A 16,398-nucleotide genomic window follows, 5' to 3' on the forward strand; every position below is an offset into this window, starting at 1 on the left:
TCCCCAGGGAACGGTCACGGTGCGGGTGCCGCGGTGCCTGTGCAGGGCCAGGAGATGCACTCACTGATGATCCCTGTGCGCCCCTTCTAAGGCAGGGCGTTCCATGGTTGATTCATTACGGGGAGCCTCAACTCACAGCCGCCGCAGCCCGGGGGAAGCCGCAAAGCCCCGCAGCTCCTCGCACACCCTAAGAACCAGGGACAGCCCTTCCCTCCACCCCGGCCCCGCTCCCTCCGCGTTGGAATCAACAACTGCAGCAGGTGATCCAGTAGAATCCAGTGCATTTATTTCTTGCAATAACTGAATGGGTGTTTTTCAGCTTTGGGTTTTAACACATACAAATTCATTTTTGCAAGTTTAATGACAATCAGTACTAGAAGCAAATCATTTTATAAAGCTCATAGAAAAAAAACAAAACAAAACAAACCAACATATCCGTCAGTTCTTGGTTTTCCTGGAAAAAAAGAAACCAAAACAAAAAACCAAGCATTCCAAATGAAGGCCTCGTGGAAGCAAGCATACCCCTGCCAGAAAAAGTTAGGAACAAGTCAGAATCAACTATCAGCATAGGCAGCTGAAATACAAGTATTCACTCTTTCTACAAGCAGCTAATTTAACTAGAGACAAGGAGCTTACAGGGCCTAATTAGCTGGGGAGTTTGTGAGAAACCCACTGCCCTGGCCAGGAGCACATTCTGAGTCTGATCTGCAGTCTGGGCTAAGGGATAAAGGTGCTGATGAACCACCCCCTGCTCTGCAAACCTCCTGTAACCATCAACTGTTCCAGTGCAAATCAGAGTGAGTCCAGAGCAGGCATTTACACAAAACCAAGAGCAATGGAAGACTCAGCCTTGGCTCTCCCCTGCGCTCCCTGCAGTGCCAGGGCTGCGATCCACAGGGAAAGGGAAGAGCAGGGTGCACATCAGACTTCAGATGTCGCTGCGTCCCTCCTTCAAGGGAGGACTGACTCAGCCTGGACACTAAAAATGGAGAAGCAGCTTATGGCTGTTCCTAGAGGTCTAGTTAGACTACCAAAACTTCTAAATACAATCAATAAAGGCAAACACTGCTGAGCTGAGCGAGTCCTTCGCCCCCTCTGCGTTCTGACCTGCTGCCCTGCCCAAACCTCTCCAAGAGTTTACCAAGAGCGCTGTGGGATTCACTTGCTTCAGTTTGTATTTAGAACGTACAAAGTTGACAACTTAAAGCTTTATTGTAGTTTGCAATAATATAAACAAGTGCTGAAACTCAGTCAATGTCCATTTCTGGAAGCTTCTTGTCTGCGGCTGTGGGGGCAGAGCCCTGCTCGGGGGGCTGGGTCCCGCTCGCGTCTCCCTGCCCATCCAATGGTCCGTTGGGTTCCGTCGGCTTCTGCTCCTCCTTCGGCAGCTCCACCTTGGGTTTGGGTTTGTTCACTATGGGATTACAAATATTTGCCAATTCCTAGAAAACACGGAAACAGCAAATCCTTAGACGTGGTTTTACCTCCCACAGTTGAAGTTAACTTTTGAATCCAGCGTTGGGAATACTCCAGGTGAGGGTTGATGTTCCACGGTGCTTTTGAGATTTCTCGCCTTGGAGTTTTCTGACAGAGCAATAAACACAAAAATTCACAGAAATACAGTGAGTTATGTAGAAAAACTTACTTTTGCCTTAGCCTGTATGTCTTTTGCTTTTATAACTGGGTCCAAAGTAAGACTCCTCTTGTTCTGAAGGTTGAGGTTGTTGTTCATCCACTCCATGGCTTCATTGGTGCTCTTCTCCACCTTTGCCACGTCTGCTTCATCAAGATGCTCATACAGCTCATCCTGCAACACCCAAAGAGGAGCAGCTGTGTCAGTGTTTGAGCACAAACTGCATCCTGATTTCCTCCAAACTTAGCTTCTAAATACTAAACACCGTTTAGCCAAGAGCTGCTGTGGTTAACAAATCAACTGAGCCGATCACCCACAGCTCGCTAACCAGAGACTGAAGTTCTCCTGCCACTGGCATTTTGCCTCCATGAGGAAATCAACACCTGATTAAAAAGAGACTGAGGTGTTGCAAGGCCCAAAATCCACTTCTGAAAATCTATAAAACATCAAGAACTCATAAGCTCACTGGGAGGTTGCACCAGATTTTTTTCTGAAGCAGGTTACCTAAAATTCAGAAAGTATTTGTACCACTTCCTTGCATTTTCCAGAAATTAAGTACGGAAATACCTTTGCTTTGAATGCATGAACAGCTTTCATGTACTGCTGGATTTGCTTCCCCAAGTCCTCAAACGCTTTTGGTCTTTCCTCTGATTCTTGGAATCTTGCCTGAATAGGCTGACCCAGAGTCTGAAACAAAGCACAACAGATATCAGAACCCATGGGGCATCACTGAGGGATCCCCACAGTTTGACATCAACTTTCCTGAACTCCTCCCAACTCTGACTCTTCCCTCGACTTAAGAGGAAAGACTGAGCCTTCCTCAGCCCTGTTCTCACAGGTCTGATGGAGATCTACTCACACACAATCCAAAGCAGGCTGTTTGTCACCTCAGAACCAACAGCCTGGGACAGCTCCTCACTGGAACAAAGTGCTCCAGCTTCAGTAAATTCCCACTTACCTTCAGTTCTGCCAGTTTATCAATGTATATTTGTTTGGGCTGGTCTTCACCATCTTCATAAAGCCAATTTTCTGTATCTTCCAGCTTCAGTGTGAAGCTATTGCGATCCTGCAGCAACGCACACAAAACAGGCAGTTGACATCGTTTATTAGGTGACAAACAGCACTAAATGGTACCTGGGACCTTTCTGGAAGGGTTGTATTTTTAGAATATAAAGAACTCTTTATCCTATTTTAGTGAAAAGTAAGAAATAAAATGTTCTTCTGTACAGCTTTGTGGTGGATCCCAGGCCCAAGGAAGGAGCATGTGTGACAGCCACAGTTCAGATCAAATACTGTCACATTAAAGGCTTTTTTATCCCCTGCACGTTTTCATTGTCACTGCAAGAGCAAGCCTGAGAACAGAGGGAATCTTTTCTTTAGCAAAGGTGCCATAAATGTCAGCTGCTATGTCCCAGTTTGGGCCCTGCAGACACCAGGCTGGCAAAGCTCCATTGCAGTCAATGGAGATGCAGTCAGGTGTTCAGACTCACCCCTAAAAGCAGAGTTAAATTCATTACACACCAAACTCCTTCAGTACAACAGGGAAAGCTGATTAATAATGCCAAGAGATCTTTAGACAACCAGTTCAGCCACAGGTGCCCACATTTAGTAGATTATCATCAGAGCCAGAAAGGTTACAATTATTTATTCAAATTCCAAGTCTGAATTTGTAATTTATGTAAGCAAAGTATGTGATAGAGGTCAAGAGTTACTAAATCCAACTGCTGATTGTACCACAATGTATCAGGACAATCAAGCAGCAGTACTCACATCCTCACTGACGAACTTCTCGTAAACACCGCAGAGTTTGTCTCTCATTTCATACACGTACTCCTCCACTGCATTCTTGGCATCGTTCCTCTCCTTCTCCAGCTTATCCTGCATTATCATCTTACCCTGTGAACAAGGTGTCAAATTAATTTGCTAAAAAGCTCATAATGCAACATTTATTTCCAGGACACCTTGTTAGCCAAAGTTCAAACCAGACAAAGATTCTGCACAACTGTGATTTACAGAACTGCTCTAACACAGCACACGACTGAAAAGTCATTTCAGTTTAGGTGTGATGTCCAATAGAGCACAGGATGATCCTCCAGCTGAGGAACCTCCACCCTGAGGGTGACCTGCACCCTGTGCCTGCAGGTGATGGTGGTGGTTCCCTGCAGAACAGTCCTTTGAGAGTGAGAGCCCCCCTGAGCAGGAGCAATGAATGTACTCTGCCTCCACGGGGCACTGTTCATTTCAGACTTCTAACTGCTTGTCTTATTCCTGTTAATCCTTCCCCTGACCATCCTTAACCATGTTTAATGAACAACAGCATTTCTGGAGACCAGCAAGTGATGTTTTTGGCTTGTGCAAGAAGAGTTTACCTCGTTCTCAATGAACAAGTTGAGCATGTCCTTTCCTATCTGCCACACCAGCTGGTTCTCGATGGGAAGGTCCACTGTGGTCGTCTTCACTTTGGCCTTCTTGGCCTGAGGTGGCTGATCCACTTTCTTGTCCTTGGAGTCAGCCTGACAAGTCTGCATTAAAAATACATCAATACATTCACAGTAAAAACAGCATCACTGTAAAAACAGCATCAACAAGAGAGCCAAGCACCCCCCTGCCATTCTGTCCCCTCAGCTGCTGAAGCCTGAGAGAACTAATGCAGCCACTGATCTTTCCTGGGCACTCTGCTACATTCACATTCTAGCTCACTGTTCTAGTATTCAAGTTATTGAACACTAGGTGATTATGTCTTCCATGAACAGGAGAGTTCCCCCATTTTATCAGAACAGGGTCACCTGACAGGTCTGCAGTTATCAGTGCCAGTTGTGTCCTTTCTAAAGCTCTAATCACAATAGACCACCAGTGCACTGAAATAAAAGTTCAGCTTCCAGAATTATGACAAAGGCAACAGATGTGGTCACACTCCTCATATTCCCAGGAATCTCATGAAAATGAAGTCTCAAATGCTCCTGTTACCTCCATTTCTTCAGACTCTGCCTTATTTTCAGGCTGGGTTTGCTGTTGCTCTTCAGCCTTTTGCTGCTCCTCGTCTACTTGCATCTTCTGAAATTCAGAGAGATCCAATTTCACACATTAAACAAATGCAGATCACTGCTTCAGTTCCTAGGCTGATCCCTTAACACCCCTAATGCTCTTTAGGCAAAACAAACATAATGAAAACTGAAGGAATAAGTTATGAGCTCCCAGTCTTTGCTCCAGCAAGCCACAGCTCCATCATTAAGAATTTGATCTATACCTCAAGTCCTGGATTCAAGAGATCTATCGCTGGTGTGCCATACTACGAGTACTCAGTCTCATATTTCAGCTGTGGGCATGTCTAGTAAATCCTCACACAAGCCTGGGACCTTGGCCAGCTGTGCTTTGTGGGGATCCTGAGCAGCTGGGAGCAGTGAGGCCGTTACCTCTTCCTCCTTCGCCTGCTGATCCGTCTCCATCGGCTCTTCGTTCTCATCAGATTTATGAACCTCCACCAGAGACGCACTTGAAACACTGAAGATGCCATGGATATTTACTCTGACTTTGACTTTCACTTTGGAACTGGATCCATCTGTTTGAGGAGTGACCTTCTGGACCAAGAAATGAGCTGAACAGAGAGGAAAAAACCGAATACTTTTGATTAACCTAAGTGCTGAATGCAAAGCAAACCCCAAGTGCTGCTGACACAGCTCGCTGCAATGTACTCAGGGAATGCTAAAACCTACTCAAGTTGGACAATCCAGTTTTTTTACTCAGCAGTCCTGAGGTACAGCTATTGGGAATTCCTTATGTAAAACCTGGTGTTACTTTTACCGGAGCAAAATACTGCACAACTCTCAGTGTACCCCTTCCAGGTTTGCTCCAGTATTAGGATGCTCTTTTTGCCCATAAACTTCATGTTACTCCACCTATTTTACTGCAAATCCATTTGAAATGCTGTCCTGAGAGCATTTGCAGTAGGCTGCAAGTCCAGAGCACATGTCTAGACAGAAAAGGCTTGAAACCTAGAAAAGACTCTTAGTTAAAGGTACAGAATGGTGCTAACCTATAGCAGGGTCTGGGTAGGGCAGCTCCTTGGGGGAACTGTAGTAGGCCTCCAGAGTGAAGGGCTCCTTCCGGTAGAAAGTGAGGACCTTGGAAAAGGGAGCAGGGTGGTTCTTGGGGAAGACCTCACAGTCACTGCAAGAGAAAACACAGCCTGTGTTCAGTACAACAACACAGTTGGTAAGGTAACAAAACACTCCAAGATACTCTAGGGGAAAAGCTTCCTTGAGAAGTGACTGTCCTGATCCTTCAGGTTAAGTAACACAAACAGCCTGCAGCCATGCAGGAAGTGCCAAACTGCCCCCCAACCTTGGTTTTGTTTTCTACCATCATTAACTTCACAAGTATCAAAACTGGAAGTGTTACTTGGGCATTTAACCCTGGAAATACCCTGTCCTGAGGGTTGTTATTTACTCTAATCATCACCAGTAATTTTAAGCTGTAACATGCAAGAAGATTGTACTGGTCTTACATTAGGCCTTCCTCTGCTGGCGAATTCCATCGCAAAGAGATGGGATACGGTATCAAATCTGTGATAGAAAACTCTCTCACTTTGAAAGCCGGGGACAAAATTGCACACTGCAAGAGCACAAAAGCCACATTACAAACATTCAGACTTTCAGTAAACAAGCATTTCATTCAGCAAGTACCTACTGATGCTGCTTAATATTCTCTGAGCTAAAACAAACAGCACTTCTTACCTGCAGTGCACAGCCTCGTGCCACAGCCTCATCTGCATTCAGGGTTGTACTGACTTCTTTGCCAAAAAATTTACTGATCTTCTCTTTTACAGCAGGGATTCTTGTAGTACCACCAACTATCTCTACTGCATAAATATCCTCCTTCTTCAACCCTAGAAAGGAGTCAGACAATAGATGAAATGTTTCTCTTTCACACAAATACACCGACATCATAAAGCAGAAGCTTTAATAGATACACTTTAGGCTAAGTTTATGAGAAGTAAAAAGTTTCAGCTCTCAGCTTGAGAGAGGTTTTTTAATCTGTAACACCTAAGCAAGGAAACGTTTGTGGCAAACCCTTGTGTCCAACGTGCAAAGGAAGCCTTCACTCTGGCTGGCTCCTGTCTGCACGCAGAGCCCCCAGCACACAGCCCCACTTACTGGCTTGCTCCAGCACGCTGCGAAGGGGCGGCTCCACTCTTGCCAGGAGTCCTTCACACATCTCTAAAAATTTGCTTCTGTTGGAAGAAGCCATGAACAAAGCTCTAGCACACATAAAAACACTGCCAACAACAAGATGCCCAAACTGAAGGAATGCCCCTTTCACTGTGTACTGCGGGGTTTTCCCTCCCACAGTCCTAGCTTTATACTTTAGTATATTCTCCCAGGCAAAGCCTGGTTCCAGGAACCCTGGCATCCTTGCAACATTCCCAGCCCTCCCTCCTAACTCAAGGCCATTGACCAGCAGCATTCCTGCACATGCTGTTCTTCAATTTCTCACCTCCCTGCAGTCCTAAGAGCTGACACTTCATACAAAGTTTTTAACTGCCTGAAGGGCACTCTGGGGTTTCCCCTTGTAGAGGAGCCAAGGTTACCTGTTCATGGTTCCAGACACATCTATGTCATTCATGAAGCACTCTATGTTCATGGGCAGGTCAGAGGCATTGGCACTCATCAGCTTCTTCAGCCTCTCACACTCCTGGTACAGCCTCAGCAGCGCTCGGATCTTGGACTTGATGTCAAGTTTGTACTTCTTCCCAAACTCCTCACAAAAGTATTCCACCAGCACCTCATCAAACTTCCTGCCTCCCAGAGTTGTATCAAACGCTGTAGCAAGAACCTTAAAGGAAAGGAACCCGTCAGTAACAGTACAATGCAGTTAACATCAAAGCAGTGCTTTGTTTCAAATACAGTTAACTCTAAGTCAAAGAATGCAGCGTTCCCGGAATGAGGTGACAACTGCTTTAAAAGGAATTTAAGGAGACAGGGCAGAACTTAGCAACTCAATCTGTTCCATAGCTTGTGCTGGGAGCAGATCTCTGTTTCCAAATTCTGCTTAGCCACTGTCAGTTTGAGGCACATCCCAGTTAAATATTGGATGCCTCCTAAGGGCAGAACAAGATTACACAAACTAAAAATAAAACAGGAAGAAAATAAATAACATTAACTTTTTAGACAGGTGCTCCTTTTTGATGAAGGAAATATCTGCAAAGAACACCTGTAGCCCACCCACCTCAGCTCATTCTGCTCTGTAAACTCACCAGGAATTTATTTTTTTAGGAACAGAAATCAGAGAAGTATCTTGTTACCCTCAATATCCCTTCAGATGGCTTTGGTCTCTACACTGGCTAACAGCCCTGCCCTCTGGACCCTAAAGCACCCCTTCCACACTGCCACGGCTTCCAAGTTTAAAAAACAAATCCGAGAGAAACAACAAAGGTTACATTTCCTCACTAAATAAAACTATGAGAAAATGAATGCCGTCAGAACATTTCTCTGCATTTCACTACCTCATGCTTTAAATATTGCATCTGTTCTCCAGCCAGTCATGAGAAAGGTATTGTAGCTGCCAAGTCCAGATTGTAATAATTAATGAATAATAAGCTGATAAGGAATGATAGCATTTGCTGGAAAACAGCAATGCTTTGGCAATGTACGCTCAGAAATACACTGTCATCTGCTGAGCTTCCACTGGCAGCTTAAAGCAATCAGGAATGTTTCTTGTCTCGTACATGAGCACCACAGTGAGGGCTCAGAAACAATGTCTGTCACTTACACCACTGCAGGAATTCCTGCTTTAACACCACATCTCATGACTGAACTGGAGCATTTTTTTTGAAAGCTGCACAGGCAGATATGATAATTTCTGAATAAACCATTTAATCCAGGTTTTTTATTCTTTGCCAGAGTCTGCTGATTAAGGCATGTTTGCTTCCTCCACACACTGCTCAAAAGCTCTCTAGTTCCCTGCCCTACTGTTTGCTCCAGACAAAGTGCAATTTTAAGAGCGTGAATCGAGCTGTGTGGATGCCCCTCTCTGAAGCCAGACAAGTTTCCTGCCACAGTCCATGGATGTGCTGATAATGTTCTACAGATAATTAAAATGGATGTGTAACAGCTTGTTTACTTTCAGTTTGCCTCTGTTGAATGCACAAACAGAAACTTGATATGCAGAATGCCCCATGTCCACAAAAACAACGTTCCGTGGCTTTTCTTCCAAGGCAGGCAGGTCTTGCTTATAGATCCCATATGCAAGGGCAACTACAGAAATAAAAGTATGGTTAGGACATAGAGGTTTGTAATTATCAAAAAATAAGTGGTAATCAGGAATAGGCAATAGCATTTCATTGTGCTTCTCAAGCTACAGACATTAAATAACCCAAATTCCCAAAGCTAAAGAAACATGGAAGAACATTAAACAGTACCAGCCCCTCTCTCAGCCGCACTAAAACAGAAAATCATCAAATAGCTTTGTGCCTTCGTAAAGCAATGCAAAAACAGACCAGAATTTAAGGAACTTTCTGATCGACTCCTCTATTTCAAGTGTATAAAATCAGCTGTGATTCCAGAAAGCAAGGCTCACTGGCAGAATAAAAGTCCTTTGATGTAGTAAAACTGCAACACTGGGAGAGGCAGAGGAAGGAATTACCTGCAGTAGTTTCATTGATTAGTTTCAGACAATTGAGACCAGCAATCTGGGTAGCATCCATCACAGATCTCCTTTCCGCATCTGTGTAGAAACAAGGAACCTGCAAGGAGGTCAGAGAGCCAATATTAACATTGACAGGAGCCACCTTCAGGAAACAGTTACAAGGGTGGGCAGTGAGCACAGCTGAGGCCTCCTTCAAATGCAGTGTTCGTTGCAGTTGCAACACAGAAAAAGCAAAAAAAAAAAAAAAAAAAAGAAATTACATAAAGACAAAGTTCCTTTTTCCATCCCACATCACAAGCCACTCATTTTTGGAGCACATAATCAGAAATAGGTATCAAATATTATTCATGCTGCCAATTAGCAGCAATTTAAGAACATTAATGATGTAAGTCTAGTTTCCAAGCGGTGCAAGACTCAGTTTAAACAGAAAAGAAAGAAACTGGACATTCAAGTTTACTGGCAAATTTAATCAGATGTAACTTAATGCTGCAGCTATTTCAGTTCAGACAGTAACTAAGTTCTGTGTATTTTGTTGGATTCCATACTTACAGAAACAACACAGTCAACCACAGGCTTCTTAAGGGCATTCTCAGCAGTCTCCTTTAATTTGGTCAGAAGCATTCCTGTCACCTGCTCAATTGTAAAGTTTCTTTCTTCTTCCATATACATGGCCTTCAAATAAAAATTGTGCACACTCATTACACTGCAGTGGAACCCATGAACCATCCCCATTATCAGCCTTTTATTCCCTTCCCTATTAAGGCTTTCCATTCAAAAGAGAACACAAACTACAGTGAGCAGATTCAAAATAGAGAATAAAAGGAAACTTTATCAGTTTCCTCCTCTGGCTCTTTCTCAAACATGCTAGACTTACCTTGATGCCAGTTGAGCCTGTTGGCAGCTGGACAAGTTCATAGGCAAGGCTTGCTTTTTCAGCTTGAACAAAGGGATCTGAGAATGCACGACCATGAAATCTTTTAAAACTTTGTACTGTATTCTTTGCATTTGAAATAACCTAGAGGAAAAGAAATCTTTAATACAACGTGGCAGGGGACCATCTGAATTTCAAACAGAAGACAGAGTTTTGTTCTCATGCTTCTCCCACCAGAGTATTTTTGTCATTTGTATCTTAACAGTATCTGGACAGGTGCTGGGAGGCAACTTCCCTCTCGTTGCTCAGGGAACCTACAGGAATTTGAGATGGAAAATAAAATGTACGCTAAAATCTGAGCCAAGTCTATAAAATATTGAATACAGCACTCAAATTTCACAGTGTACATGTAGGGAACTCTTTAGAACTGTCAGCAAAACCCTTTCCCACTCACCTGCTCTCTACAATCAGTGATTTCCCAAACATAACAAGCACGTGGATGTAAACTCCAGCTCAGGTTCATCACATGCACATGACACTCAAGACACAGATATTCTCACAAAACAGCTCAAGGACCTGCTCGTGAAGCTCTAAAAGGCCAGGAGGTCCCCTAAGATGATACTGTCACCTTGATTTAAGTGACAAAAGGCAGACTGACTTCCATTACCGGCAGAGATCAGCACAGAGAAGGGAAAGCCCATCCCAGCTCACTTCACGTCGCACAAGTGAAGGGAACTGTGTCACTGACACCAGAGCGAGGCACGCACTGAAAACCACAGGCACTGAGAGAGCACACAGGCACTGTTCCACAGAGCATTACCTGGGATCTGGGCTCGGGCACGTCTCTACTTCCTAAGTAACTCGGGCTGGATGTTCTCTAAGTTTAGTCTGTGCAGGACATACTCATCTCTACGGGGCTCTGCACCAATGGATTTGGTTAAGCTAAGCAGACACTCAGTTTCAGAAAAAACAACTGTGTTTGGTTCTAGTACAGTTGTGCTGTTCTTGAATAAGATGGCAGTGTCCAGGGATTTTTGTATTTTAGATAAAGAATCTTCACACATCTCTAGGCTTTATAGGCTAAGAAAAAGCAGCTGTTTGACTAATCACTTTCTGCAGAAGACTTGAAAAAAATAGATCATCTTGTATGGAGGTTACTTACACAGCAACATAAAATCTGATAGAGCAGGACCCAAATACCATGAGTAGAACAAATCAGCTTAACTTCTTCTCAGTCCTTAAATCACTTTTACCTGCCTACAGCAACAGAAACTCAGACTATGGGCAAGAACACCCAAGAGAGGTATTTAGGTTATAATTCAGCCACAAAGGGTCAAGAAAGTTCTATCTATTTACACTCAAATATGCCTCCTTTCTGCCAAAATCATGCATTTAATGGAATTCTATAGAATAGAGTCACATAATTAAAAGCCATCATAAAGGACAAGAACTGGAACAAGCTAAGGCAGGGTGAAGCACCACTGCTTAGCTTTAGAATTTATGTTCGCAACTTGAAAAAAAAAAATTAGCAGTTATCAGAATTTCTGAAGAGGTACAGCTTTATTTTGTACAATTCATTACGTGCGAGGATCAACCCTGAGATTTCTGTGGCAGATGACAAAGCAGCAGCCCGTGGTGAACAGCTGAGGGCAGCTCAGCTGAGGGCAGCAGCTCAGGGACGTTGTTACCTGCAGTGAGAAAACCCAGACTCTGCTGCTCTGAAGTTGTTCCACCCAAACCCCACGCTCACCTGGCTTTTAGCTGCAGCACCAATGGAGCGATTCTTGGGCCCAAAGGATATACAGGCTCTGCAAGGAGAAGAGTCAGGTCAGTCAGTGACATTTTCTGGGTAAAAAGCACCAATAGTGTCTAGAAGATCACTGGTCTAATTAAAACCATTTGGTCCATTACAAAAGTTGGTCACTCGCTGCAATGTGTGCACGGAACGTTCTGTGGATTCTGGGAAAAGCCAGCACTATAATTGCATTTAAAACAGCCAGGGTCCTCCCTGCAGGACAGCACTAACCTCAAAGTCATCCATGCCCCTTCAGGCTGCCCATGTAGGCACTGACTAGGCACAGCCTTATCTCAGTAGGTGCCCGTGTAGGTGATGCCCTCAGAGATAAGCTGCTTGCTAATAACGTGGAGAACATTCGACTGTTCAGCAGACAAACACGACGTAAATCAGATATTAAGGAAATCGCTCCTACACGTCTGTAGCAGATGCTAACTAAGCTTTCCAGTTTTAAGGCAAACCCTTCAAAGGCAGGAAGAAACCACCTGCAGAGAAAGATTTTTCAGAGTTTCATCTGTACCCACTGAAATAACATTGAGCACAAAAAGAGAAATTGTGTTTTACTCCCCCTGCTTTGTGACAGCCTGCAGTTCTGAATAGAGAAACCCTCCTTTCTGAAGAAATTCCTAGGCCGATTAAGCCTCTTGATTTACATATTTAACAAACTGTAGGAGCCCTAACAAAGCAAAATCCAGTCCTCTAATCCAAGTTGCTCATACTGCTGAGGTAAACCTGGTAGGGGGAACCCTGCCATTAGGCAAGCAGATCTTTACTGCTCACACAACATGCCAACAGTCTAATTAAGCTGCTCTCCATGCAGCAGCTTAAGAATCTGCTTTACAGCAGGGTGATGCCATAGGGCTGCCACAGGAAACATTCCAGCTCAGCCTGAGGTTTGGAATTGAACGCTCCAAGCAGAAACTGTCAAAACCAGACCTGAAGGCTGGGGTAATAGAACTGCATTGGGTTTGTATCTTCTTCCAACTCACTAACAACTTCACAAATGCAACAAGGCCTACCCTAAAGTATGTGCTGCAACAGAATTACCATGTCTGAATAAATCTGCAGTTGTTTGAAACAACTATTCATGAGATTAGTTAAAAAAAAAAAAAAAAAAAAAAAAAAGGTAAGTTTGTGCTCTGCAGACTCAGGCCCACACCAATGGAATGGGAGGTAAAAATCTAATAAACTCAGAGCAGGGAGCTGATTATTAATTTACTCCGATCCCCTGAAAGGAATTAGGACATGAATTGTTGCCCTTCTCCTGGACAGAAAAAGCCAGCTACCTCACAAACCAAGACCGCCTCACCAACACAAATGCACCAATTTAGATGAGAGCCTTGGCAGGGACTCAGTACAGAGGTGAGTGGAACTAGGAAGAAGAAGGGAGAGAAGGAGGAATTTTCAACCATTCTCATTCCCCAAATCAGTTCTCAAGAGCCGGTAAACTCATGAAATACAAATTACACTGTTACACAATTTCTGGAAGCCAAATAACTAACCAGTGCATTTTAAATAGAAACATTCACAGTGAAAGTGATCGGAGGTCCAATGAAACAACTTTAAAAAGTTCAAATCTCTGCTTCACATATCCGAAGGCGCCTCCTCACCCTCCCACCCACTGCCACTCCCTGGGAAGATCCCCTGTCCCCTGACACTTCATGTCCTCTGCACTGATCATCAGCACCAGCTCCAGAAGGTCAATCACAATGACTTCATTTAATTCAAGGCCCTTCATCCCAACAGAAATAATTAAATTACCTTGCTTTTTTCCTCTCAGTTTCCACTACCTCTCTCTCTACCACTTTTCCCTGTCCAAAGACAAACACAGTTTGCACAGCCTTGGGATGCACAAGTTCAAATTTTACGACATTCCAGAAGAATCCAAGTACCAGAGCTGAAAGCAGATTCTGTGGGAGTGTCATCTGTGCCACTGAACTCAGTTCAGTGTACTCAGTGGGGTTTATTTTAATAATATAAATTATTATAAGACACACAAAACACAGTGTTTAACCCTGACCATGAGCCAGAGCCTGAGGAAACCAGTCACAACACCTTGCATGACTTCCCCACTGTAACAACTGCTCAGCACTGACTTTTTGAACCAGGCTTTGGATTCCAAGTCACTTAAAAACCATGCAGAAGTTCTCTTAATAGAAGGGTCTGCTTGCAGAATGGTTCTCTGCATTCCTGCAGAACAGTACCTGGAGATTAAAGTCCTGTTCAAACCCTCTCATTTTCATTATGTTCATTTCTTGCAATTTCACTTCAGGCTCCCATAACTGAATTATTTCCCAAGAGATGCACTGTGTCAGATATTTCATTTGGCACATCTCCTTCAACAAGGGAGATTTGTGCTCACATCTCAAATATATAGATATATTTATCATCAGAACTTCTACTCACTGAGGGCCAAATACCTACAGCTATTACAGCAAAACTCTGATATTCTCTATATTCAATATTTTCCCAGGACACCTAACCTTTAAACTTCCACGTTACTGAGAACACTTAAGAGATCTCCAGATACTCAAGCACACACGCTGAATTCAAAATTTCCTTCTCCATTTATTCATTGCTTAGAGACAGGAGCAAGCAAACAGTGATGTATTGTCTGATGAGAAGCAAGGTCACTCTGGGCTTTCTGAAGTGATGCGAGGGATCTAAAAAACCCCGAACATTGAAGAGGATGCAATTGTCTCACCGAGACAGCTACTTCAGGATCTGCTTAAATAAAGCCATACTGCAACAGAGGGGAAGCTCCAGAAACACTTTCCTCACAGTTCCTCTCCGGGTCTGATGCCCAATTCTTGATGCAAATTCTTTTTCCACTTTCATTTGGCAACTCATTCACAGAGTTTTATCCCAGCTCTCTCTCTCCTTCTTAGCAAGTTCTTTAATAAATGGAGGCAATGCACACTCCTGTTGAGAATGTGTTAGGAGGCATCATTACATGAGCAGGGCTAGAGTTTACTGATCACATTGTATCATGGAATGATTCGGGTTGGGAGGGACCTTAAAGCTCATCCAGGGCCACTTGGGCACTTCCAGGGATCCAGGGGCAATCACAGCTTCTCTGGGCACCCTGTGCCAGGGCCTGCCCACCCTCCTAGGGAACAATTCCTTCCCAATATCCAATTGGGATACACCTCCTCTGTCAGTTTTGAAGCCATTCCCCTTGTCCTGGCACTGCAGGCTGCTGAGCTTTCCAAACTCTGATCCCAGGGCAAGCCGTGGGGCTCACTGCAAACCTGGGACCAGCTCAGCCCTGCCCTCCCCGATCCTGCTGTGCTGGGAGCGCAGGGGAATGACAGCCGCGCTACCAGAACACAGCGGATGAACACAGGGAATTAAGGTCTGGAGCTTCCAGCAGCCAGGGATGCTTTTCTCCACACTCACAGCCCCCGTCCCTCTAATCCCAGCACAGCCCCGCCTCGGGGGGGACAAACCGGCCGTACCGCACCGAAAGGCTGCGAGAGCTGGGGCTGCTCAGCCTGGAAATGAGGAGGTTGTGCGGGCATCTCAGAGCTTCTGCCAGCGTCTAAAGGGGCTACAGGGAAGCCGGAGAGGGACTTTGCATCAGGAAATGGACTGACAGCACAAGGGGGAATGGCTTCAGATTGAAAGAAGGGAAATTTAAGTTAGATATAGGGTAGAAATTTTCCCCTGTGAGAGTGAGGAGGCACTGGCACAGATTGCCCACAGAAACGGTGGCTGCCCCATCCCTGGAAGTGTTCGAGGCCAGGCTGGACCGGGTTTGGAGCAACCTGGGATAGTGGAAGGCGTCCCTGCCCATGGCAGAGGGGCAGAACCAGATGAGCTTTAAAGTCCTTTCCAACCCCTGAACATCCTATGATTCTGCGATTCAACGAAAGGCATCTGAGCGGGTCTCCCGAAGCCCCCTCAGTGCCTGCCGCGCTTTACCGCTTCTCTATAAACACTTTACATCTCCGCTCCTCCCGGCCCCGCCGCTTCCCTCCCTCCCCGGCCGCGCCACGCCGGGCCCCGCGGGCGCCTTGCCGCCGCCTCAGCGCGCTTCCCGGGCTCACTCACGGCGTGCTGCGGTCGCTGTACTCGTTGGCAACGGTCTCGATCCCGCCAGCGCGGGCCACGGCCACGTAGCAGCTCTGGAAGCCCAGGTCGATGCCCACCACGGACATGGCGGCGGCGCTGAGGGGGGAGCGCGGTACCGGCAATTCTCGAAAGATCCCGTCGGGCCGCGGCCGCGCCGGCGCTAAGGGCGGCCGAGATCTCGCGAGAGCGCGGGGCGCGCGGCGGCGCTGAGGGCGGGGGGCTCTGAGGGCGGCCGGCGCCTTTTCCCTTTGCTAAAGTTATTTCCTTGCGTAAGCTTCGAGGAATGGCAGAAAAAGGCGATAAAGTCACAACTTGGCGGCGCTGCAAAGGTCGATGAGTTGTTTCCCTCAGAGAGAGGCGGTCGCTGCCACAGAAAAGCTG

General features: G+C 45.3%; 1 protein-coding gene across 1 annotated transcript; it reads right to left on the reverse strand.

Moving 5' to 3' along the window:
* Positions 1 to 264: 264 nt before the first annotated feature.
* HSPA4 (heat shock protein family A (Hsp70) member 4) lies at positions 265 to 16,156 on the reverse strand. The gene is made up of 19 exons (XM_040078157.2): positions 15,997 to 16,156; positions 11,899 to 11,956; positions 10,152 to 10,292; positions 9,827 to 9,949; positions 9,275 to 9,374; positions 8,753 to 8,886; positions 7,221 to 7,465; positions 6,787 to 6,863; positions 6,367 to 6,518; positions 6,138 to 6,244; positions 5,667 to 5,800; positions 5,047 to 5,228; positions 4,601 to 4,687; positions 4,003 to 4,155; positions 3,404 to 3,529; positions 2,592 to 2,699; positions 2,201 to 2,320; positions 1,646 to 1,807; positions 265 to 1,442 (listed from the first exon to the last, which is right to left on the reverse strand). The coding sequence occupies exons 1-19, from the start codon at positions 16,101 to 16,103 to the stop codon at positions 1,248 to 1,250; spliced, it is 2,511 nt and encodes an 836-aa protein (XP_039934091.1). The 5' UTR covers positions 16,104 to 16,156; the 3' UTR covers positions 265 to 1,247.
* Positions 16,157 to 16,398: the final 242 nt, after the last annotated feature.

The sequence above is a fragment of the Hirundo rustica genome, chromosome 14 (genome assembly GCF_015227805.2).
Source record: "Hirundo rustica isolate bHirRus1 chromosome 14, bHirRus1.pri.v3, whole genome shotgun sequence".
Taxonomy (NCBI): domain Eukaryota; kingdom Metazoa; phylum Chordata; class Aves; order Passeriformes; family Hirundinidae; genus Hirundo; species Hirundo rustica.